The sequence below is a fragment of the Plutella xylostella genome, chromosome 18 (genome assembly GCF_932276165.1).
Source record: "Plutella xylostella chromosome 18, ilPluXylo3.1, whole genome shotgun sequence".
Lineage (NCBI taxonomy): Eukaryota > Metazoa > Arthropoda > Insecta > Lepidoptera > Plutellidae > Plutella > Plutella xylostella.
This window is the reverse complement of record NC_063998.1, coordinates 3994109-4018496: the sequence shown is the minus strand read 5'-3', so window position 1 is coordinate 4018496 and position 24388 is coordinate 3994109. Positions and strand designations below refer to the sequence as shown.

Below are 24388 nucleotides of genomic sequence, written 5' to 3'. Positions count from 1 at the left end.
AGTCCACGTTGTTCTATGTAAATTATTGTTTTAGTAAGTTATTTATTTGTTTTTAATTTAACATCAATGGGTTTTTCTTACAGAATCGCCTTGTTGCTTATGTTGTAATAGTTATAATCTAAAATATAGATATAAAATTTGCAGGTTTTTTTCTGTACAGTCCTACCTCTACCTACTCATACTTAAAAGAGTAAATACTTGGTAAAGATCACAGAAAATGTAAGATCGCCGAATATTTGACTTGAACCGCCAGTAGCTTACATTGTTTATTTGGAATTTCATTGTGAAGATAGCAATATATTATAATATTTTATTACATAGGAAAAAAAACAAAAATAACTTTCTTTTTACGTGAATGTTCTATGATGATATATTACTTATACTTACATTATACAAAGACATTCTTATCAAGTAAAGTTAGTATATTTATATCCGGGAACATACGAAATTATTTCTACATGAATGATCAGCTATCGGATAAATGCAGTAAATGACCCTATATTTTATTTTTGCGTATTGTCCTCTATTTTATATCGTGTGTATTTTGCACCGTTTGATGTTTACTACGTAAATCTGACGTAACTTGCATGGATCTGATGTTTCACAGGCGAGCGACGCGCTGCTTCCATAAGCAGCTATGTCATCCTATCCTAATCCTAACTAATATTATAAATGCGAAAGTAACTGTGTCTGTCTGTCTGTCTGTCTGTCTGTTACTCTTTCACGCCAAAACTACTGAACGGATTTGAATGAAATTTGGTATACATACGGTCTAGACCCTGGGAAAGAACATATGCTACTTTTTATCCCAGAAATCCCACGGGAAAACTTTTTAAGGCGAAGCGAAGCGCGCGGGAACTGCTAGTTGCAAATATAAACGTACCGTAAACGGATCGCCTTTCTTTTCCTCTGCCGCAAGCTCGTGAACGCATGGTTGACAGAAGAAAAGCGATCAGTTTACGTTACGTTTATATTTACTGTGACCTTTACTGTCTCATATTCGGTGTATCAGTACTGACGCTATTCTTTGTAATCCTTTCCCCGCTCTGTGTCAAACCATAAGCAAGCTTAAGCCCCTGTTTCACAATGTCTGGTTAGTTGCTACCTGTCGGATAAAATACATGCTGTCACTGTCTAAAAAATAATAACAGAGAGTGACAGCATGTATTTCATCCGTCAGGTTATATCTAGTATTTGGTTAATTAAAAAGAATCGCAACTATAGGTAGATTTATTATAAATGAATAAGATAAGATAGTAATAAATATGATGATATGCTAATCGGTGTCGGTGGTGGTACGGTAGCGGGCTACGCTAAGTACGAGTAGAACAAGGTAGGTTGTTGTTGGTTGGCTAGTAGAAAACGCTCTAAGCATTAAGTCCACCTTTTGTGCATTTTATATATATTTGTGCAATAAAGAATTAAATAATAATAAATACTTAACAAGAACATGTTCGTCACAACTTCACAACCTGTTGGCACTCACCACATGTGATAACTCAATTAGTACGCTCAATCTGTCCATTAAATTAAATGCGGCATAGCAAATGAACCGAGTGTGGGCGCAAACATAATTACAATTAAGTAATAAAGTCAAAGAGCATGCATAATGTACACTGAGCTAATTGAGCATAATACAATAATGTGTACTAGACTATCTACTAGGTTCACACATGTGTGAGTCTACTTAAGCAAAACCTAAGTATTGAATGCAGGCCGGAATTTTGGGTAGGACTTAGATTCATGCTTAGGTTAATTTAATCAATGAGAAACTGGAACTAACGTAATGAACTAAAAATATTGCAACCTAGTGTACTAGTTTACAGTGGTTTCTTTTCAAATGAGGAGTCACAGGTTCAAACCTCCATTTACGTAAACATTTTATTAAGTTAAATTTTTGTGCCAAAATAGATGGTCGCGCCCAAGAATCGGACTTAGGACCAATCAGAAAGCTAGATCAAAGCAAAGGCAATCCACTACGGTCGCGGTAAACACGAGCGTAAAATAAAATTATGTTTTTTATCTGTAAAGGCTTTTTACAAATTCATAATGAACGGTCTTTAGATGCAGAGGCCATCACTTTGATCTTCCTACAGACGTTTGACGGATCGGAAATTACTTGCTTTCCTCCTCATTCCATCTTTTCCTCTTCCTATGTATTTTTAGTGAAATAGCGATTGCGGCATCGATATTTTATATCAAATCGAAATACCTTACTTAAGTATAAATGTTATTTAAGTTCCAGCTTTCATTATTGAATCACTTCACTTTTGCTTTTTTCGAAGTCAATTTATATAGTCGTTTTTAATTAAAATAATATCTTCATTGTGACAAGTTCAAGACAATAGTTCAGCTAGACAAGGTAACTGGAACACCGTTTACTACAAACAACACGCAGCAGACATAACCAAAATTTTGTTTTTTTATTTATTTAAGAAACTTGGGGTTACCTGAATTTACGTGAGTATTTCCACGGGAAAACCTTTGCAGTTAATGATCAAACCTTGTTCCATATAAAAACGGAACATGGTGAATGGTGAGACAACCTTATGTACGAAATATCCGTAATAATAGTATATACTTAGTAGGGACATCGCACATTTTACAAAACAATACATGATTCACCAAAATATATACAATAATAATAATATGTTCTCCATGCTGCAATTATTTATACATTCAAATCCGTTTGTTAGTTTTCAACTGAGTCCAAGCTGAAAGCTTCGTAGTTTGTACCTACACAGCAATTTAAATGCTTACGTTATTATGAACAATACCACTGAACTATGCTTTTAAAACGAAATTTTCGCTACAAAAATATTTGAGCACTGCATACAAACTACGCGGTAAAACTAAAAAAATATGGTTTGTTTATAGCTTTCAGCATTTAGCTTTGTAATTTTTTAAAGTGTAGTGTTTGTTTTATTTACCAACGTACATGCATGCTGATGTAGGTATGCACATATAATAGAGTAAAAGTTATAATGTAGGTACAGATAATAACTTAAATACTTTGTACAGTCGCAGATAACAAAGAACAGCCATGCAACAGTGGCTTTGAAATCTCCGCCTTATTGTCTGACCATCCAATATCTTTTATTTATTAAAAGTCTTCGCAGATTGAAATTCCCCTCGGTACTATCACTGGCAGCTTACACCTGTTCTCGGGCTTCAGAGTCGAAGGTTACAGTCACTATTGTGTTCCTAACAAATACCCGTAGCTCTTATATCAATACAATAAGCAATATTTTTCTTTGTGAGCTGTGAGTATATGGTGAATGCACAGTACGTGACAGATTGCAGAGTTGGCTTATCCTGGCTCAACCGAGCGCAAGCAATTCCAAATCCTTATATTGCCAGCTTTAAAGACACGCGTTTTGCCTGCTTGCTTCTCAAATTGTACTGATATTTTCGTATAGATTATTTTGTCTTTTTAGGGACCTTTAACAATAATAAATAGGGTTAGCTTTATAAAAAGCTAACTTAATATACCTACATAGACTTTTTGTAAGCTAAAAGTACTTAAGTACTATGAATACGGAGCTAAGTAAAGTTTATAAATTTCAAAAACACTAACATAGACTAAGGACATATTGTTACTAACACATTTTTATGGATTTAATGGTTTTTTTATGGATTTAATAAATTCTAATTTCAAAAATACGTATCTAAGTATTAATTTATAACTTACATATTTTAAAGGAGAGTAGCTTCGTCAGGGAATCTGGAAAAGAAAAGATATTTATATAATGAATGATATGTTCTCAAATCAGTGAAAGTCTTCATATCGAATAGATTCACAATTCGCTAATATAATGGCGCCAAACAAAACAATCAGGCAAATAAATAAAAGTACACACAAACTTTCCGTGGGTAATTAGGTGAGAGCATTCCGATTTACTCTCTACCACCAATCCATCGCCAGTACGTGATACGAATCAAATCAACCCTACGCGTACTTTCTATAAAAATACGGGTGGTATTTTATTTTGAGTTTATATTCACCAGTAGACCGATTCCTTATTCATCGACAAAACAGGACTTATTTTAGGGTTTAAAAAGACACCTGCTTAAACCCCCCTTTGAGTCGTTCGGATAAAACGATATACATCCACACATAACCAACTAAACACCTAATACACAGTTTTATGAATAACTAAAGCCTGGGTAAAGCCGTTCAAATTGGACAGGTTTTTTTGCCACTTTATTAACCTTTCCAATATTCCATGAATAGAAAATGTATTGCAAAAAAAGGAAAACATAAAAACCTCTTAAATCACAAATTGATGTCAAATAGAGTGAAATAAATTTGACTTATTACTCTTATTACTAATATTTACGATCGAGAGGAAATCAAATGCTATAAAAGGACTACAAAACCGGATGTAAAATGCTATTAAAATCCCTCGTACAGTGTGCGGCAAGAGTCCTGGCCACTCTCTGGTACCTAATCTCAAATTTATAAATTTTTAATCTAAAAGAATTCTGACATGTCATAAGTGATGCTACTAAAAAAGCTCTTCACCGAAAAAAGGAAAAATTTAGATCCATTTCAGGGCAATATTTTTTAAAATACAATGATTACACGATGAATTAAAATAAAATAGAAAAACAATGTCACTTAAAGAATTACAGAATAAAATTAATTAACAAATAAACATGCAAAATAACAAAATACTTCACCTAATCAAAAAGACCTCCTCTTATCGTACCTGGCTCAAAGGTTCCCATAATGCTGGCTGCATTGCCTCGCTGTATGGCTAGGGAGATTCTTTGAGCCAGATACGATCCCGAGCGTCGGTCTTGGCCTCGCTCCCTGAGGCGTCGGCTGAGGCTCGACAAAAACTGTTTTGCCTCAAAACCCCACACTCCCGTTGTTTCGACGGCAAAAGGCACAAATATATAGGTTTTTGATAGCATGCTATATTTGGCATGCTTAGCGGTCGCAGCACTTTCAGCAGCAGACCCAGCGATGCGTTTTGTGCTACCGACATGAGATGCGGCAAAAGTGCTGACGCAAGTCGCATCCCACAGAAGACTTTTACCACGCTCCCAGGGCACCAACGTTAAGCCGTCTGGGCGCTTGCCGTCCGTGCGGCTCAGACCCGGCGGCTCCAGCACGCACGGGATGTTTGCTGAAATCAGAGCCCTTCTGATCAGGTCGTTGAGAGCGTGGTGTCGGGGGAATCTGCCGGCGCATCTGCCGCAACTCAGGCCGTGGTGGCCATTAGCCTCCACTCCCACACCGCAAATGCATCTGTGCGGCTCGCAAACGTCACATCCTAGTCTCAATGCCACCGCCACCCGCAATGTGAAATTTTTTAAAATGTTTTTTTTTTTTTATATTTACTTGCTCAAGTGAACTAGGTAATACAAATATTTCAATACTAGCTGATCCCACGAGCTTCACTTCGCTCATTTAGTTTTCCTGAGGAAATTCCGCGATAAAAAGTAGCCTATGTGTTAATGCAGAGTATCAGCTAACTCCATTCCAAATTTCATTAAAATCGATTCAGCCGTTTTGGCGTGAAGAAGTAACAAACATGCGCGCATGCATGCGTACATACATACATACACACATACTCACAAACTTTCGCATTTATAATATTAAGTAGGATCACGACTCACAACCAATGTATTGAATTAATTTTAATTACTTTATTTTATTCTTTAGCATGGCATCACTTCCTACTAAATTCAGGGATAATAAACCTTTTTAATCGATTTCGAGAGCGGTGGTAGCTCAGTCGGGTAAGCGCCCGCTTCTCACGCAAGAGATGCGGGTTCGAATCCCGGCGCTGACATGTACCAATGAGTTCTTTTAACTTAAGTACAATGTATACCATCGTTCTTACGGTGAAGGAAAACATCGTGAGGAAACCTGCATATCTAGATTTAGCACATCAATCTAGATATGTGAACCCACCAACCCGCAGTGGACCAGCGTGGTGGGTAATGGTCCAAGCTTAGGAAGGCAGTTTAGACCTTGGGGATATGCACAAAGGTTCCACTCGAGAGAGCCAGGTGCAGGTACTTACACCCCCCACAGAGAATAGAATAGAATAAAATAGAATCGATTTCAAAAAAGATTCTCAATTCGGTAAGTACATGATAACATGTTCGGTATGTATGTAAGATAATTGGAATTGCACCATATTCCCATATGACAATCTATTAGGGCTAATAAACAAATATTTTTTTTTAAATTGTATAATATGATTATGTATGTAGGTAGTGTATGCTTGTTGGTGATGTTTGTCCACGAATATCTCGGAAACGATTGATCCGATTGTTATTATTCTTTTTTAGGGTTCCGTACCTCAAAAGAAAAAAAGGAACCCTTATAGGATCACTTTTTTTCCGTCTGTTTGTCACCACCCTTTTTCTCAGAAACGATTAATGATATCAAGCTGATATTTCGTATAGATGTACATAATTATAAAATTCCAAGGAAAAATATCTCAGGTAAGTAGACTTCTACGGAACCCTCAGTGCGCGAGTCCAACTGGCACTTGGCCGGTTTTTTTTATTGTTGACCTTTAGCGTTGTGATTGTTTGTTGATTTTTATAAACGTTATGGAGCCACAACCTAGCCCTTCCCGGGAAGCAGCCCCATCGACAAAGCACAAGAGTCAGACTTTCTCTCTCTCAGAAAGAAGCGTCCTCGTGGTTCTTTTGCGCCTAACGAAAAGATCATAATTCTAAATATTTAAAAATATAATATAGAAAACTGTCCGGATACAACTGATGTTCAGACTCGTATTGAAAAAAGTACCCAGCCAAAAAAGGTTTGTGATCTCTGACATATCAAAAATTGAAAACTTTCAGAATTCTTTCGGATTTAAAATTAGAATATAATGTCACTCCGAGACGAGTCAGGTTCAGGTTCAGAGTCAGGAGCGAGTAACTTCCCCGCCCCCCTCGACCCCGCGCACACTTTTCTGCCGACTCACAAAATTACGCTCGTGTGGCCTCACCCTAAGGTAAAAGTAGATGAAAGTTGAAGTACAGTTCTCCCATATTAATAATGCGCATGCAAATCTTCGCAAACTGTCGTATTCCCGGAAACACCCGAATCATTGAATCGTAAGAGCCTTAAACAATGCACTTGGATTTTGCACCTTGATTGAAAGAAATAGAAGTCAATATCATGTGTACACAATCGAAAACAATTCGGGCTGTCGGCGGCTGTCACCAATCAGTCAAAGGTCCTTCAGTTCTTGTCAGTCAGTTCATTGGAATTATATGTATAGAGCTGTTATTACACATCGTTCTTGGTTTTGTTTTCAAATGTGAATTTAATTTAATTTCCACTTTAATAAAATTATTGTTGATGACGCCTTATTATGAAACAAATTAAAGAATAAAATATATGTCATATTGATATACTTCACTTTGTAAATAAAGCCACACCCAAAAGATCAAGTTTGTAATTGTAATATTAATATGAAATTATCAGTAATGTAAATACTTTTGTACTGAGATTTTAAAATTTTAATGTAAACCTGTGTTTGAAATCCATTTTTCTTCTTATAATATAAACCTTGCGTTATTCAAACCTTCTTTCATCCATCTTTACATCAGCTTCAGTAAGACCACCAGCACCAAATACATAATTCTACTAAAATTGCATGAAGAAAATGCACTTAACCACTCTAAATACATATAGTTTTCTAACGCTCGGGAAAAACGACCGTTGCCGAACAATGACGAAGATTTCTATGCGCATTATCAATTTTGGGGAACTGTAACAGTAAGTACAGTCTGGGCACCCTTTTATATATAAATTTAAATAAATGTGTACTCTGATTTCTATAATTATATTTTTATGTTCTAAGCAGGTATATAGGTATCTTAAGATTGAGCAATAATGTGTAAGCTGAATTAGTATTACTTATTATTGTATCTTTAGTTAAATAGCTATAATAAAGTAACGTGTCAGCTGCTAAACGCTGTCAAACGCTATGAATAAGTACGTCGGTTACTGTTTTTAGGGTTCCGTAGCCAAAATGGCAAAAACGGAACCCTTATAGTTTCGTCATGTCCGTCTGTCCGTCTGTCCGTCTGTCACAGCCGATTTACTCGGAAACTATAAGTACTACAGTGATGAAATTTGATGGGAATATGTGTTGTATGAACCGCTACAAAAATATGACACTAAATAGTAAAAAAAAGAATTGGGGGTGGGGAATACATGTAACTGAGGGATGATTTTTTTTTTTTCGATGTACATACCCGTGTGGGGTATCAATGGAAAGGTCTTTTAAAATGATATAAAGTTTTCTAAAAAACATTTTTCTTAAAGTGAACGGTTTTTGAGATATCAGCTCTCAAAGTCGTAAAAAGTATGTCCCCCCCCCTCTATTTTTATAACTACGGGGTATAAAATTCTAAAAAAAATAGAGGTGATGCATGCTAATTAACTCTTTCAACGATTTTAGGTTTGATCAAAGTATCTCTTATAGTTTTTGAGATAGGTTGATTTAACTGTAATTTTGCTGCTACGGAACCCTTTGTGCGCGAGCCCGACTCGCACTTGGCCGGTTTTTTTAAAAAATACCAACGGTAAACTAGGTATTTTTTTTGAATCGAATAGAATATTTAAGTGCACTCCGTAAAGAAAAAAAATTAAGATTCTAAAAGAATATATGATGTAGGCACTTGCCATAAACAATAGAAAAAAACCGGCCAAGTGCGAGTCGGGCTCGCGCACAAAGGGTTCCGTAGCAGCAAATCAGTGTAAGCACAATAACTTAACCAAAATTACAGTTAAATCAACCTATCTCAAAAACTATAAGAAATACTTTGATCAAACCAAAAATCGTTGAAAGAGTTAATTAGCATGCATCACCTCTATTTTTTTTAGAATTTTATACCCCGTAGTTATAAAAATAGAGGGGGGGGACATACTTTTTACGACTTTGAGAGCTGATATCTCAAAAACCGTTCACTTTAAGAAAAATGTTTTTTAGAAAACTTTATATCATTTTAAAAGACCTTTCCATTGATACCCCACACGGGTATGTACATCGAAAAAAAAAATTTCATCCCTCAGTTACATGTATGGGGGGCCCCACCCCCAATTCTTTTTTTTACTATTTAGTGTCATATTTTTGTAGCGGTTCATACAACACATATTCCCATCAAATTTCATCACTGTAGTACTTATAGTTTCCGAGTAAATCGGCTGTGACAGACGGACAGACGGACAGACGGACATGACGAAACTATAAGGGTTCCGTTTTTGCCATTTTGGCTACGGAACCCTAATTACCTAAACACAAACACATGGTAATATGATTCATGCGCACGGGTTATTAAAGCTGAGGTTATAAACCTGATATTTCAGCACCACTATCACGTTCAAGTTTAACCTCAAATTGTGTTAGCTATTGGCTGATGATTACGGCTGAAAGACGTACCGTCTCATGAATTAGCATATAAATGGCGATAGCTCTTGTAAACACTGAAGCCGAACAATCTGTTGGAAATTCGATTTAGCAATAAGGCCTCGCTAGTGCCTCGTTCCTCATTGTTTTTGTTAGAAAATATTCGACAGTCTATCAAAGTTTAACGTACAATTATAAAGCCTACGGTTAAACATCACTTGTAGAGAATTTTAACGCTTATACTGCTCCCGTTGTCGGATTACTATACCTTTTTTTACACTTGTGAGTTCATTAATCTTTCAACGACGCTTTTTTATTATGAACCTATTAGCTGTTCCAGTGATTTTCGCTTCGCCTTATAGTACATGTTAATTCAGGGTATCAGCTAACTCCATACCAAATTTTATTAAAATCGATTCTACCGTTTTGACGTGAAAAATTAACACACATATATATACCTACTTACTCACAAACTTTCACCTTTATAATATTAGTAGGATTGTGTCCGTTAATTATAAAAATATTGTTTTGCTGCCTACTATTTGTTTTATTCTTGTAGCAGATTCAGATTCATCAGTAGCTACACGCTTTTTCACCTAGCCTAACTAACAAACTGCGTATTCATTCGTTCAGATTCATTCGTACACAATTGAAAATCTACTATACAAGCGTATTTACTACTTGTTATTTTACTGGTGATTTTGACAGAATATTGTTGTGTGTGGCAACGGCAACCCTTACTAAGCATACACAGCTTAAATTTTACGAAAGTCCTAACTAAAATTCACCGGTTTGGCAAGGGTTCCTTATATTCAGTGCTAGCTAAGAGGCCCTTTGCCCGGAGCGTTCCACTACATCATTCAAGTTATTCTAAAAGGAGTGTTTGAGCAAAAAGGTTAACTAACTCGGTGAATGTTATAACTTTGAAACCCCATTATAAGTTTGAGAACGAAATTATTATTAGCACAGAGATTGCTTGCTTTTCCTGTTTCACTTCATTTCCTGTTAGTAGGCATGTTAGTTATTCCAGTTTTTTTTTTCACGTGTAACGGTTTCATTTCGTTTAGGGTTTTAAATGCGTAGTTATAATATATATGAATGACAGAATCATGAGAGGTATGTATTTCACAGTATTTCGCAACGCAACTGTTTCACTTGTGTCTAGTTTAATAGATAATAGCGAATTACTTGATGGTTTTAATATGGTACCTTGCCTACCCAGCAAGTAGACTACAGGGCGGGAGTAAACATGAATATTTTCTATAATTATTTAGCCCTTCAATGACCTATATGTCCTACTTTAATCATATTACATAGTGAGCTTCATCGTGGATGAAAGAGATAACATTTTCAAAGCCCGAATTCCTTGAAAATGTAATTTCATTAGTGCAAGCTATGTTAGCAGAGCGTCGCGTTGTTAAATAAATAAATAATTTATTTAATGTGTGTCTGTGTTGGTCTGTAATATTTACGCTGTGAAAACGGAGTACTTATTATAATTTTAAAATATGTATTTTCAAAAGCTCTGAAAAGTTTATTTATTCGCGGTCTGGGAATCAGGTTACCTAGGTCGTTAAGGCCGACCAAATCTACTTCGAAATTTAGAGAGGTCGGGCCGTTATTATTCTGAGGTTATGTTATTATTATTTGTAGATATAAATACTAAAGACTACGACAGAGAAAATATATACTCTAAGACTCTAAGACAGAGAAGAAGACGTACTTATCACAGAGTACATTAAAGTTCCATAGAGTAACTTTGTTTAGTTCTTTACAATTATTTATTTTTTCTCTATGGTTCTTATTGTATTCATTATTTACCAGATTTATTAACCAAAATTTTGCAGATATTATGTAAATTTTAATAACAAATATTAAAATTTGATTAATTAGAAATAAGCACAATATGCGCTTTTAGGTACAATACGAATAATTCCAAATATTTTAAACTATAACCCTTAGGAAAATTAAACCACCGCCATGGGTTGTAATTTTTCTGTAGTTGGTGGCTGCATTTCGAATAACACTTACACATTAGAAAGGTACTTGTAATTTTGTTCAATTCAGTTTTACAGTTAAATATAGTCCACACTTAACGAGTTAACCAGCCAACCTGTGTCTATCACTGAACATAGTGACTAGGACTGGCCTTCCTAATCCGACAAATATTGTCTTAAGCAGTGGATTGGAGGGCGTACCACACTACTGTTAGTAGTCTCCACCCGAGACTCGTCTATCCCACAGTTATGGTTCTTTAACAGATTAAACTGAAATACTTAGTACTAAGATTGTAAATATCTCGCAGCCGAAAAAAAAATGATCAATCTGAAAATGTTTCTCCAAGAAACATAGTATCCTCATTAATTTTTCTGTCTCCCATACAAGGTTTGATACCTAAGATAGTCTCCCAGAGGGGTAGGCAGAGACTTTGGATCTCCACACCTCATTCAGAATCACAATAATTAATATACTAATCTTTATATATATAACTTTTTATATATAACATTTTTTTATATTTTCTTTCCAGGTTAACGCTAATATGTGCTATGTGCTGGGTGATGACTTGTATTCTGTTCTCCCTGACCATGCTTGTATCAGTGGGCATGGGGATTGGATATTTCTATTGTTACGTCGACTACAGTTCTACTAAATATGGTGAGTAGGACTTTATATATAATAAACTAATAATATAACAAGATTGACCTGCACGCAAATGCTTCTTCTCTTACATAAAAGCATTTGCTTAATACATATCCAACCTATGGTCTACTCAACGGGAATTTTGCTGAGGTTTTAAAAAATTTAATTTTGAATTTGAAATAAATATATAATAAATAAATAATAATAATTCTGAGTTGTGAAACCGACAGACTATAACCGTATTTCATATGTTTTAATTTTCTGTTTCCAGTGATAGCGACGACTACCACGACGACGCCCAGAAGATGGAGCCTCTGGCACCTTCTCTTCAACGTAGACTTGGGAACCTTCATAGAGTTCAAACGCCGCAGAAGTGCCAGATTCACGATCCAGCGACAGAATGACTCTAACTACGTCATCAATCTCATACGATTCCTGAACATGGCCAATAGAACTTACAGAGTTGACGTCAAATATTTCAACAAAGATCCTTCTAGTAATTCATCATCGATGAGTTTAGGCGCAAGTCCGTTTATGGCAAATGCCAGTGATAATATTTTCTTTCCTAGTATGTCGAATGTGTTTGTAAAAAATGAGAGTGCTCCCGCGTGGGCGGCGTAGCTGGTCTTGTGTCTTGCAAAAGTATTTGTGTTTGTTTTATGATTTTGTGTTTTTTTATTATTAAATTCATACCATTAATATACCAACTTCAAAAGAGTGATGTATCCTATTGCTGACTGTACAAATTTGAGAACCTACTAGACACGGAAACATGAAGTTTACGAATCTCCACGAGAGGTAAAACGGGGGATGGAAGTTTGGTGAAAGTTCAATGTTTTCCTAAAAACCTTTTGCTTGAGGGTGGAAGCTTGTGGCATGTTCTGTTCCTCCCGACCTTGCTACTTAGATCTGCGTCTTTATGACGCAATTTCAGATTTTACGTGCTTTGATTTGGAAACGCTTCATCTTGCCTCTGTACCTTATAATAAGGATAAGGTGTACACGTAATCTATGATAGGTTTTTGACGTGCTTCCCTTCATAGACTAGAATATTATAACCAAATTATAACTGCTTCCCACTGCTTCCCTTGCTTTGTCATATAGGTTATGTTTGGGTTTAGTGATTATTTGCAGATTATTAGTACAAAATAATATTAGTTATAAACATTATTAAATAAAATTGGATTACAAGTACCGTGATTCAAAACATGGGGTTTTTAGGTACAAGTTTATCGAACAATACTTACACAATAGAAAGGAGGCGATAGTTTTTGATTTCATTACTTTTAAATATTTTAGTTAAATAAACCTATGTTCAGTCAGTTTTAAATAATTTATATATAGGTTATTATTGACCGATTTTGAAAAAAGTAGAAGGTTATTTTATACCTACTCCAGTTTGTAATCGCTTCACAGCGCCTATGCATACTTATAATAGGTACCTACTTACTGTATCCGACGTATCCAATTAATATATCGGTGAAATAGTTTTGTTTATATTGGAAATGGCATAGTTTCAATTACAATTTATCATTGTTTGAATGGCGTATGTAGACTTTGTTCCGATTATGTTTATGATGGGTAAGTACCTGAAATTTGATGAATGAATTTGAAATTAATATTATATCGGAATTCAATTGGGAGATTTATTATGAATACTAATGTTGGCAAAGTTATTACTGGTTTGAATGCATTGCGGTTGACTATTTCGAGAAAATGAACACACTCGCGGTCTGTTTGAATAATTGTTTTTGTTATTTTGCTTGGCCACTTGATTAACCTTCAGTGTTTAACAAATTCTAAATTTTATATATTATTCTCATTGATGTTGCCAAAATTACGACTATACCACATTGGTTGGTAACTATCTCAGTGTCATACGAATTTGCGTTTATTTTTCACTGCTAATAAGGTAAGAATACGACACAACAGCTATGCATACCGTTTGAAGAGATAATCGCCTTACTTGCGCCTTAAAATATAGTATACATCATTTGGCTTTTATTTGAATCTGAATACAAAATTGTAAAACAATACCCAAATTTCGATTGGTGCGTTCCCGAAGCAGTAAAATGTCCTTCCGAAACTGTATATTATTAGTAAGTACACGAAAAAGCACTTTGAACATTAAATATGGAGGACAATCGTCCACTGGCTTATATTCTGTTGGTTGCTGCTGGGTAGCTGTGCCACACCAACAGGGACCTTTAAATTGGACCCAGAATATTCTAGAAATATATTTTATACATAGTATGCGGCTAAACTATTTACGTCAGTAAATGAATCAATAAATTTAAGATAAGCCAGATAAACGTAGGTTGAGTCGGAAGGGTGCGGGGCTTGAAGTAAGTACATAAGTACGGTAATAAGAGAGGAAATTAATGTACTTGTTCATACATAGTTTTCACTATTACTTATTAGTTGGTAGATACAATTAATCTGAAGAGGTTTAGGACCTATGCATTTGCCAAAATTACGAAAATAGGTTTATAAGTATTTATTATTAAAATTTAATACTCGAGATAGGTCTAGTTATAATATTCTAGTCTATGGAAGTAGGTACAATAGATTTTTTATAAAATAAATACCATTAAATATTTAAAACCGCAATATTAAACCGGCCCAATTTGTAAGTTAAACCGATCTAATTCCAGTTGTTGTGGCAAACCATTAATGGGGAAACGGGCATCGGGCAGTGACTAGCACACTCCAAGCTTATTGTATCAAAAATAAACAGAACTCTCAATTTGCCATATATTGGATTGTTTCCCTGCCCATGTTTGTTAAGGTAGCAATCTGCTATTATTAATACTGGTTGTGCTGACGGGTATTTGCACAATATTCAATTAGGAAGGTAGGTATGTACTTGTAGGTATTTTCAGGAAAACTTTACTCTGAAATCAGACGGACTGCACCACAACAACCGCATGTATTTGTATCAGGGGTCACTCTATCTATACTACGAAAAACTCGGTTTCGGAAAGCTGCTGCGCGAGCCACGACTCTGTCTCGTTGTATTTAACGTGCCGATTGCACGACAGCTCTCCTTCGTCAGTTCTTTGTTAGTATAGATAGAGTAACCCTACAGTAACCGCACGAAGTCGCTGTAGTCAACTGCATGCAGTTGAACATTCGACTTTGTGCACTCATGATATCAACTGCTCGCGGTCGGCAGCAGTCTGAATAACTGCATGCACTTAAATATAGCAATGAATATAATTGAATATAGCCGCTGCGTCGCAGTCCGTCTGTGGTCAGCCTTAACGGGAAAAACAGTGATTTATTGAAAAGGGTGACTACTTTATTACTACTAAAGGATTAGGTCGTGAGTCGCTGACCCCGCTGACTGACCTGCTAGCCCATTGCAAATATTATAGGCACATCTGAGGTACATCTACATACATACAGGGTTATTTGCAAGTAGACCTGATCCTTTCAGGAGGTGATAGAGAAAGACATTTTCAGCTGATTGAACTTTATAATGCATTATCCGAAACTTAACCATTTCTAAGATATTAATATATAAGTTATTTTAAATTTTTTGCCAAAATATTACGCTGAAAACCGAAAATATATTAGTATAATCAAAGAGGCACAATGGCACAATAGATTTGTAACAAACGTTAAACCTGTAACAGTGCTCTTTTCGGACCCTGTAGTTGGAAGTGTTGGAACTTGTTATTAGATAGGTACTAAAATATAGACGTGATATAGAAAACATTATATTGTCTACGTACCCTAGAAGAGTAATTATTCGTTCAACGTTGGTAATCACTTACAAAGAATAATGGCAACATTAATCATAAAGTTATAACTTGCTACAACTATTACTAATTCGATTTATGAGAAACAAAAGCAAGACTAACTACTACTACGTAGACCATTCTAACTAATATTACAAATGGGAAAGTAACTGTGTCTGTCTGTTACTCTTTCACGCCAAAAATACTGAACGGATTTGAATGAAATTTGGTATACATATGGTATAGACCCTGGGAAAGAACATATGCTACTTTTTATCCTGGAATTCCCACGGGAAAACTTTTTAAGGCGAAGCAAAGCTCGCGGGAACAGCTAGTTATGTATAAGAAAAACGATAGTGACTGGTTGAGGAAGGCGGTAGATATAGTGTTAGTTGTGGCATGTGGCGAACTTTATAAAAGACGTAGATATTTATTAACTACGAATAAGTAGTTATTTAGGGGTAAGTAATATGAGGTATAAAAACGAAAAATATAACATTGACAAGGTATATGCCCATATTATATAAATTTATTAAGTATAACATTCACTGTGTATAACAAACGGAAGGTATAATTACTAAATACATAATTTCGTAAAGTATAATTACCTTTGATATATCCTTATCACTTACGAGCCAGGTGTAGGTACTTACACCCCCACAGATAATAGAATAGAATAGTACCTATGGTTTTAAATATAGATAGTTAGATAGAATATTCTTTATTTGTATTCTTATTTTGTTATAATTTTATATTCGTATGCTTTATAAAGAACCAAACCCTCTAGCTCTAATCTCTCTAACCCATACATAGGTAAGGACATTACTAAACTACCTACATTGTCCCACACAATGTCATGGAAAACCCTGTCACGGAATTGGCCAATTGTGTGATTATCACCTGAGTCACGCCGAAATGTAGGTAGCAGTTTATGTTGTAGTTTGTGGTGGTTATAAACTCTTTTGTATAGCTCATATTATTTACTTTAAAATATAGCCGGGCATAGAAGCGAAAGCTCTGTCTAACTTGCCAGCACAACACTTTACCCTTGTATTCATAAAAAGTTATTGAATGATTAAGCTATTGAACTGTTTTGCCCAGTTTTGCCACTCTCTGGCAATTACTTGAAAGTAATAGGTATATAAATTGAGGCAGTCCAATAGATAAAACGTTCAAGATTTTTTTTTTATGAATAACAAACCTTCACCTAGCTATTCTATTAATTATAAATTATAGAATAGCTAGGTGATTCTATAAGGAAATCATCGTGTGCTCATCGGTATTGACTATGTAAAAGTTTAAGGCGGATCCTAGACCTAAAATAATATTGTGCAATAAGTTTTAAATCCAAATGACGTATCCAAATAATCTTCAATATTAACCCTAGACGATGAATTATATTGCAAAATTGACAATATTGCGCAATATAATTGATAGTCAAGGGACCGTCTAACATTGATATTCATCAATGAGCCTACGATGAAATTTTGCTGAAACATCTAGCCTATTATTCATATATCACGTAGAGGTTTTTAAATGATTTTACATCTACACCATACGGCGTATAAAGTACTCATCACACACTAATTAAATTGTAAAATATTTCAAACAATAACATTTATAAACGTTATGCTATTTTATCGGATAATTTCAAGATATATCAACAATAATGGATATCAAACCGCAGATATTTGGATACCACCCACATCCATACAGCAAGCCATTATTACATACATATATTACTTACATATATTGTTGTTAGGTACAAACAAGCGGGACAGGTCGCTATTAAATTAACTAATTGCGTTTGTAACTCTAAGCTGTTGCGTGACATGTGTCTACTAGACCCCGTGATATGATATCAGGGCGTTATATTTAATGTAAGAATTATTATTTTAACCGTCCTCGAGAAAACAGGACTTATCTGCATGTGTTTTTCTGTATATTTTATACACTCACGGGCAAAGAAACAATTCCACTTTCAAAATGCAGACACCAAATAGCGTCAATTTTTTTTTACTTTTAAAAGGACATTTGAACATAATCTTTACGTTTTTTGTTGGTAATATTCTGATGCACCGTTAAATGTACTTCAATATTGTAGAAGGCGTTATTTAGTTAGTTTTTCCGTTTATGAGTAATTTGGTGGTTTCTCAATGGAACTTATCATTGCCCGTTACAAGATAAATGTGTCAGTTTTAATTAATTTGTAAAATGTTCTTCTATTTTAGAGAAAAAAATATCATATTTACAGAGGGCACATATTTTTTTATCGAAATTGTTTCCGTAAGGCCGTAAGATAATTATATTCATTATCTCTGGTCCTACGTTACATTTTATCCCAAAATTTCCATGGGAGCGGACCGGAGCTTGCAAGGAGACACTGGGGTTAATAATATTGATAAATGTAATTATTGTTGTATAAATAATATTAATGTAATTATTCTGTGTCCTTTGTCCACTCTGAACGTAGGTCTCTGTCAAGGAGCGGCTTTCCTTAGGGCGTAAATAGAGGGAAAGCAGGTTACCAGCGCCGCTGGTAGCTTTTTCTATGGATTATTTTCCCGCGCATATCAGCACTAATTCGTCAATATATGAAACTTACAAATTTCCCTGGTTTCAAACGTTCCTTATTCGGTATACAGCCTTACACTAGACAGCCTACCTCATAGTGCTATAGTGACCGCTTACTTTGAATTCAGGTCTTCGTGCACATTAATTTGTACGCTTCTGGAACGTTGCTTGGATCGAGTAGGTAACACAATAGTGGCTTTTGTACGGGTAAATCTCATTTGTGCGCGTCAATCAAGTCTGCTACACTGAAATACTAGGACTCGTATGCTTCGGATGAGGTTTCAGATTTGTTTTGGTTAGCTGGTAATTTTGTGCTACGTCGTCGTATTAATAAACATATTTAATGTACACAGTACCTATTTATTTTATAAATAGGTATACTATAAAATATGTTCATCATCATCATCAGCTCGTCCACTACAATATAATAATAAACCAAGGAGCACACCCAAAATCTGAAGAAAGTTCTGTTTTTTTAAAGCTGCTTCTGGTGCAAAGAACTGACAACAGCACATTTACGGAGCATTTGGAATTATTTAAATCAACTACAAAAATGATTCTTAACTATCTTACCTAAGCTTCAATTGAATGTGAGGCGCATACTTACCAATATAAGCAAATGAAACCTAACAAAAGACATTAAATTTTAAAATGATCCAACCCAGTAATGAAAACCTAAGGCATTGGCAGCGATCGATTTAAAAGTACCTCTTCAATGTTGAATTATTTTGCTGATTCATTGTTAGCCACTGTTCCATTTTACATTTCCCTTTATTCTATTGTTAACGAAGTACCTCGTTGGAGAATCGAATTACACTTCAACAGATATGCCCACCGTGTTACATTGTGTTGTGATGAGCGAGTATTCCATTTCGTAACTATTCAGTTTCGTAACTGCATGAAAGAGTGTTCGGTTTCGTAACGTATAGCGCATCCATTTTGAGCATCCATTTACACATAAGTACTAAAAATACATGATTCCTATACTACTATGAAGGTATATTTATGTTTGTTATTTTATGAATACCACCACCGCGCACCGTTTCTGCACTGTTGTTTCCTACCAGAAAGGAACATTCAAAACTTAACTAGAGTATTGCTAAAAATCATTGTTTTAACGAATGGTCCAAAAATGACTCTAAATGAGCCCTTCCAAGTGAATATTTTTTTTTACGTGTAACCGTAGGTTAACTTTTCAACCTGAATAACATGAATGGTTGTTCACTACTTCTACTTATAGTTACCTTTTTTAAATGTGCTCTACACTAAAGTTTAATATGCATTATGCAAGCACCCAACCATAATGAATGGAAAAGCCACTTTTACCTAATAATGGCTTCTTTCTTTCTTTTGTATATAAGATAGACAACAAGTAATTTAAAAAAGTCCGAACTACAAAAATGATTCTTAACTATCTTACCTAAGCTTCAATTGAATGTGAGGCGCATACTTACCAATATAAGCAAATGAAACCTAACAAAAGACATTAAATTTTAAAATGATCCAACCCAGTAATGAAAACCTAAGGCATTGGCAGCGATCGATTTAAAAGTACCTCTTCAATGTTGAATTATTTTGCTGATTCATTGTTAGCCACTGTTCCATTTTACATTTCCCTTTATTCTATTGTTAACGAAGTACCTCGTTGGAGAATCAAATTACACTTCAACAGATATGCCCACCGTGTTACATTGTGTTGTGATGAGCGAGTATTCCATTTCGTAACTATTCAGTTTCGTAACTGCATGAAAGAGTGTTCGGTTTCGTAACGTATAGCGCACACATAAGTACTAAAAAACATGATTCCTATACTACTATGAAGGTATATTTATGTTTGTTATTTTATGAATACCACCACCGTTTCTGCACTGTTGTTTCCTACCAGAAAGGAACATTCAAAACTTAACTAGAGTATTGCTAAAAATCATTGTATTAACGAATGGTCCAAAAATGACTCTAAATGAGCCCTTCCAAGTGAATATTTTTTTTTATATGTAACCGTAGGGTAACTTTTCAACCTGAATAACATTAATGGTTGTTCACTACTTCTACTTGTAGTTACCTTTTTTAAATGTGCTCTACACTAAAGTTTAATATGCATTATGCAAGCACCCAACCATAATGAATGGAAAAGCCACTTTTACCTAATAATTGCTTCTTTCTTTCTTTTGTGTTTGTGATACTGGCAACAAGTAATTTAAAAAAGTCCGATCCCATCATTTTCACATCAAATTATTTATATCCCCTAAAAGCATTGTCAATTTGTATTAAAACGGAGTTCAATGTTTTGTCTCCGAAGGGCGGATGGCATTGTGTTCACTTTTTATGGGAACTGTAAAATTTACTTTAAAGATTAATTTCGGGATAGGTACCTTTCATCAAAGATTTATTGCATAATAATGGTATGAAAGGTGCCTCCCGGAGGTGAATGCTGACGTATATAAACTGTAGCTTTAACAGGGAGTTGCAAATTGGTACTTAAGTACCTATAGACAGTAAGGCGAAAGGTGGTCTGGTGTGACTTATCATCATCAGCCTATGCCCTATAGCAGTCCACTGCTGGACGTAGGCCTCTCCCAAAGCACGGCACTGGATGCGATCTTTAGCTTTCCGCATCCAATCATGTCCAGCCACCTTTCGCAAGTTGTCACCCCATCTAGCTGGAGGGCGTCCCACACTACGTTTGCCTAGTCGCGGCCTCCACTCCAGAACACGTTTACCCCATCGGTCATCGGTTCTTCGACAGATGTGACCAGCCCACTGCCACTTACTAACTCGGTGAGCTATGTCGGTGACTTTAGTTCTCTGTCGGATTACTTCATTCCGGATGCGTTCTTTCAGAGACTCCAAGCATAGCTCTTTTCATAGCTCGCTTAGTGACCTTCAGTTTGTGAACCATTCTTACTGTAAGTATCCACGTTTCAGCCCCAAAGGTAATAACTGGTGTGACTCATGTGATTTGGAATCACTTCAGTGTTCTTTTTCGTGTCTGTAATCGAAACGCTTAGGAGGATAATGGTATAAAACCTAGAACAACGTGGACTCGGCCACTCAATGGTATAAAAGAAAGCTATTAGATAATTGTGCGGAATAATTTTTAACTGAAATGTGGACTGCTATCCAAAATGATAGGATTATAAGTTAAGTAACATCCAAATGAACATAAAAGAGCTTCGGATATGAGATAAACGTAAGTTCACTCTTTCACTGTACTGTTTTACTTGAATAAATGATAAAAATAAATAATTTTCGTTTCTTAAATAAACCATCTCAAAGCCTTTTTTATTATGATGTAAGTACTTGGTCCTGCTAAATCGGCTTAAGTGCCAACATTTTCACAATAATTGTATAAATCGTCATAATAGGTATTTACCTAATATACCTCTCAATACTTATATTATTTTATTTTCCGAATAAACTTTTCCATTACAGGATAATTTATTAAGTATGTAAGTACCTATACGATCTTCAGACGTCCATTACTCGGGAGGTTCTTTGGAAGGCAGCTTAACTTAACAATTGTTTATAATATGATACGACTAGAGAACATAATATACTAAATAAAAGTACTTAACTCTATATTTATAATGAATTAATGATTTTCCAATGACCATTCAGCCTTTTTATGTTAGGGTTTGGGATGGCTGTGCTCTTCACGGAAGGTGTTATCGATAAAATGTTAAGTATCTACAAGCTATGGTACCTATTATGCTAACTGTTATTAAACATACTGTAAAATACTATATTTCAAGTATCAAATTATTTATATCGTTAACATAATGTTGCAAAAATTTAAAAAAAAAGATCGTTCAGTGTAGCTGACTGAATAGCGTGGTTTATACAGGATGGCGCCTGGAACATATACGTCTCTAACAAGAAGGGCTGTACTCACCTCTCAAATATTTGACAGTCCCCTCGCCTCCTCGCTATCACATGCTGTCAGCTCCGCCAACTTTCGACTAAGTCTTCTTGTCAAATTACTTTCACGTCAAAGTCAAAGTTACGAATTTAACGTAGAAAATTATTATTGTAAAATACAGTATTGTTTTTTTGTTGTTAACTTGCCATCAGAGTATAATTTCACTAACTTAAGTATGTTTGATTATATGCATTATATTTAGCAGTGTTATAGGTATTTATAGTTTATATTTATAATCACAAAATATACAAATACATTAAATAATAATATTGAGCACAACAAAATATATTTATTGTCTTATTTTTATATTATTATTTACCTATTAATGTGCATGCTTATATTAATTTATTAGGTTCAAAAACCCGATGGTTTAAATATTATGTTGGTTTATTATTATTAGTCAAGGCCATGACACATCAAAGAACGACAACCATGTGGAACATTTCCAGAACGAAACCTCAAAAAGAATTCGCAAAATAAACCATGTACTTACCCCGAGACAATAATAACGCAGAGGCTCTGAATAAAAAATGTAAAAGAAAAACTCCTATCTAAGTAAGAATTGAATTATCTTTTTATGGGTTCAAATGGAACCCACATATACGCTTCATTCTTTGAGATGCGTATTAAAATGATTAGGAGAACAAATATAAGTTTTGAATTTTTCTTTGAAGAAGCTAGTCCGTAGTTTATTTATGAGCTGCGTGGAGTTATTAATTATAGCGATTATGGGTTCTATTTTATATAAATCCCTGTACCTACAGGCTGTTAAAAAGGGTAAGATAAAAGAGGGCGGTGACTAAGAAGGTCATTATAAATAATGTTTATAAGTAGGTATCTATTAATTTCCAAAAGTCCCTTTCAGCTTACTACTATACTAGTATACTATACTATATACTATACTATACTATACTATACTATACTATACCACTTTTGTAACACCCTATACAGTCAACATCTTGAGTCGTTGCGGCGCAGTGCACAGCAGACACGTACCTAGGTACTTGTACAAAACTGCATGTGAGCAAAGATATCGAGTAGCGGTACCGACAAACACATCGCATTGGAAATATAGAGGAACCTATTATAATTTTGTTCATGATTCAATGATGAATCAGTCTATTATACACTGTTATACGATATATGGTGAACGTTGCAAAAGTGACTAGAATACTCTTTATTTTGTAGCATGAAATAAAAAATACAAAAAAAAACTTACAAATAACACAGTACAAAAAGGCTTCCTTATTGCTTAAAACAATCTCTAGCAGACCAACTTTCTTAGTGTTACCTGCCATAGTATAAAAAAACACTGCACTCTACCTACGACACTACAAAGTGACTGAGGTTGGCGACAGGGTGAAATGTAGAAAGAAGACAAGGAAAGCAAACCCTACCACCATACGAGATACAGTGCCACAAAGTTATCTGTTCTGGTAAGAGCTCACGTAAATGTCTAATATTTCTTCATTCTATATGATTTTGAATTTTTACGTAGTGGTTATTTGTACTTGCAGTTTTAATAAACCCATCTACTCCATATCAATATACATATAATTCATAAGTAAGTAATGAGATATTATTCAATCAATTCAGTTCGCTCTCACCGGAACTGATAAGTTTGTCGCACTGTAGATGGCCTGAGAGAGACAGACATAGAGAGAGAGAGAGAGAAAAAGAGAGACTCCACTGTTGGTTGGATACTCTGTGAAGCCACATCTTTGCATGCCCCTGGAAGCGGATGTAGCGTTGAGCTCCATCGGTCGGGGGGAAATCAGATTCACAATTCCATATCGCAGCGAGGCGCAATACGCTAGATTTACGTATTTACTATTTAAGGTGGAATTCCACCAAACGCTTAGTGCCAATTTCTCCATTGTCAGTTAGAGCATTACCAGGGAGCAATGGTTGACTTTTGACACATCTTTCATGAATTTTACATATATGGAGATGACGTATAATTGATGAATGATAACAGGTCGGTTAGATAACCAACTTTGGAGAAATAGGCACTAAGTGTCATAGACAGGGATTGATTTAGAAATTAGAAAGAAAGAAAGAAAGAAAGAAAGATGCACTTACCATATTTAGTCACCTGTCAAATGTCTATCAGTTAGTACAAA

The 24388-nt window shown here is 35.1% G+C and overlaps 2 protein-coding genes across 2 annotated transcripts in view; one reads left to right on the top strand and one right to left on the bottom strand.

Moving 5' to 3' along the window:
• The window catches only part of LOC105380439, a 180508-nt gene that overhangs the window by 146386 nt on the left and 9734 nt on the right, over positions 1-24388 (bottom strand). The window contains exon 2 of the mRNA XM_038113850.2: positions 3692-3724. The gene's annotated coding sequence lies outside the window, so the exon portion shown is untranslated. The remainder of the gene's footprint in view (positions 1-3691; positions 3725-24388) is intronic.
• LOC105383849 lies at positions 11192-12747 on the top strand. The gene is made up of 3 exons (XM_011553970.3): positions 11192-11431; positions 11917-12044; positions 12301-12747. The coding sequence occupies exons 1-3, from the start codon at positions 11370-11372 to the stop codon at positions 12648-12650; spliced, it is 540 nt and encodes a 179-aa protein (XP_011552272.2). The 5' UTR covers positions 11192-11369; the 3' UTR covers positions 12651-12747.

Coding starts and splice junctions, on each gene's coding strand:
- LOC105383849 (XM_011553970.3), top strand. CDS start 11,370: ATGGGTTGTAATTTTTCTGTAGTTGGTGGCTGCATTTCGAATAACACT. Junction 11,432..11,916: donor AACACTTACACATTAGAAAG/GTACTTGTAATT, acceptor TTTTCTTTCCAG/GTTAACGCTAATATGTGCTA. Junction 12,045..12,300: donor CTACAGTTCTACTAAATATG/GTGAGTAGGACT, acceptor TTCTGTTTCCAG/TGATAGCGACGACTACCACG.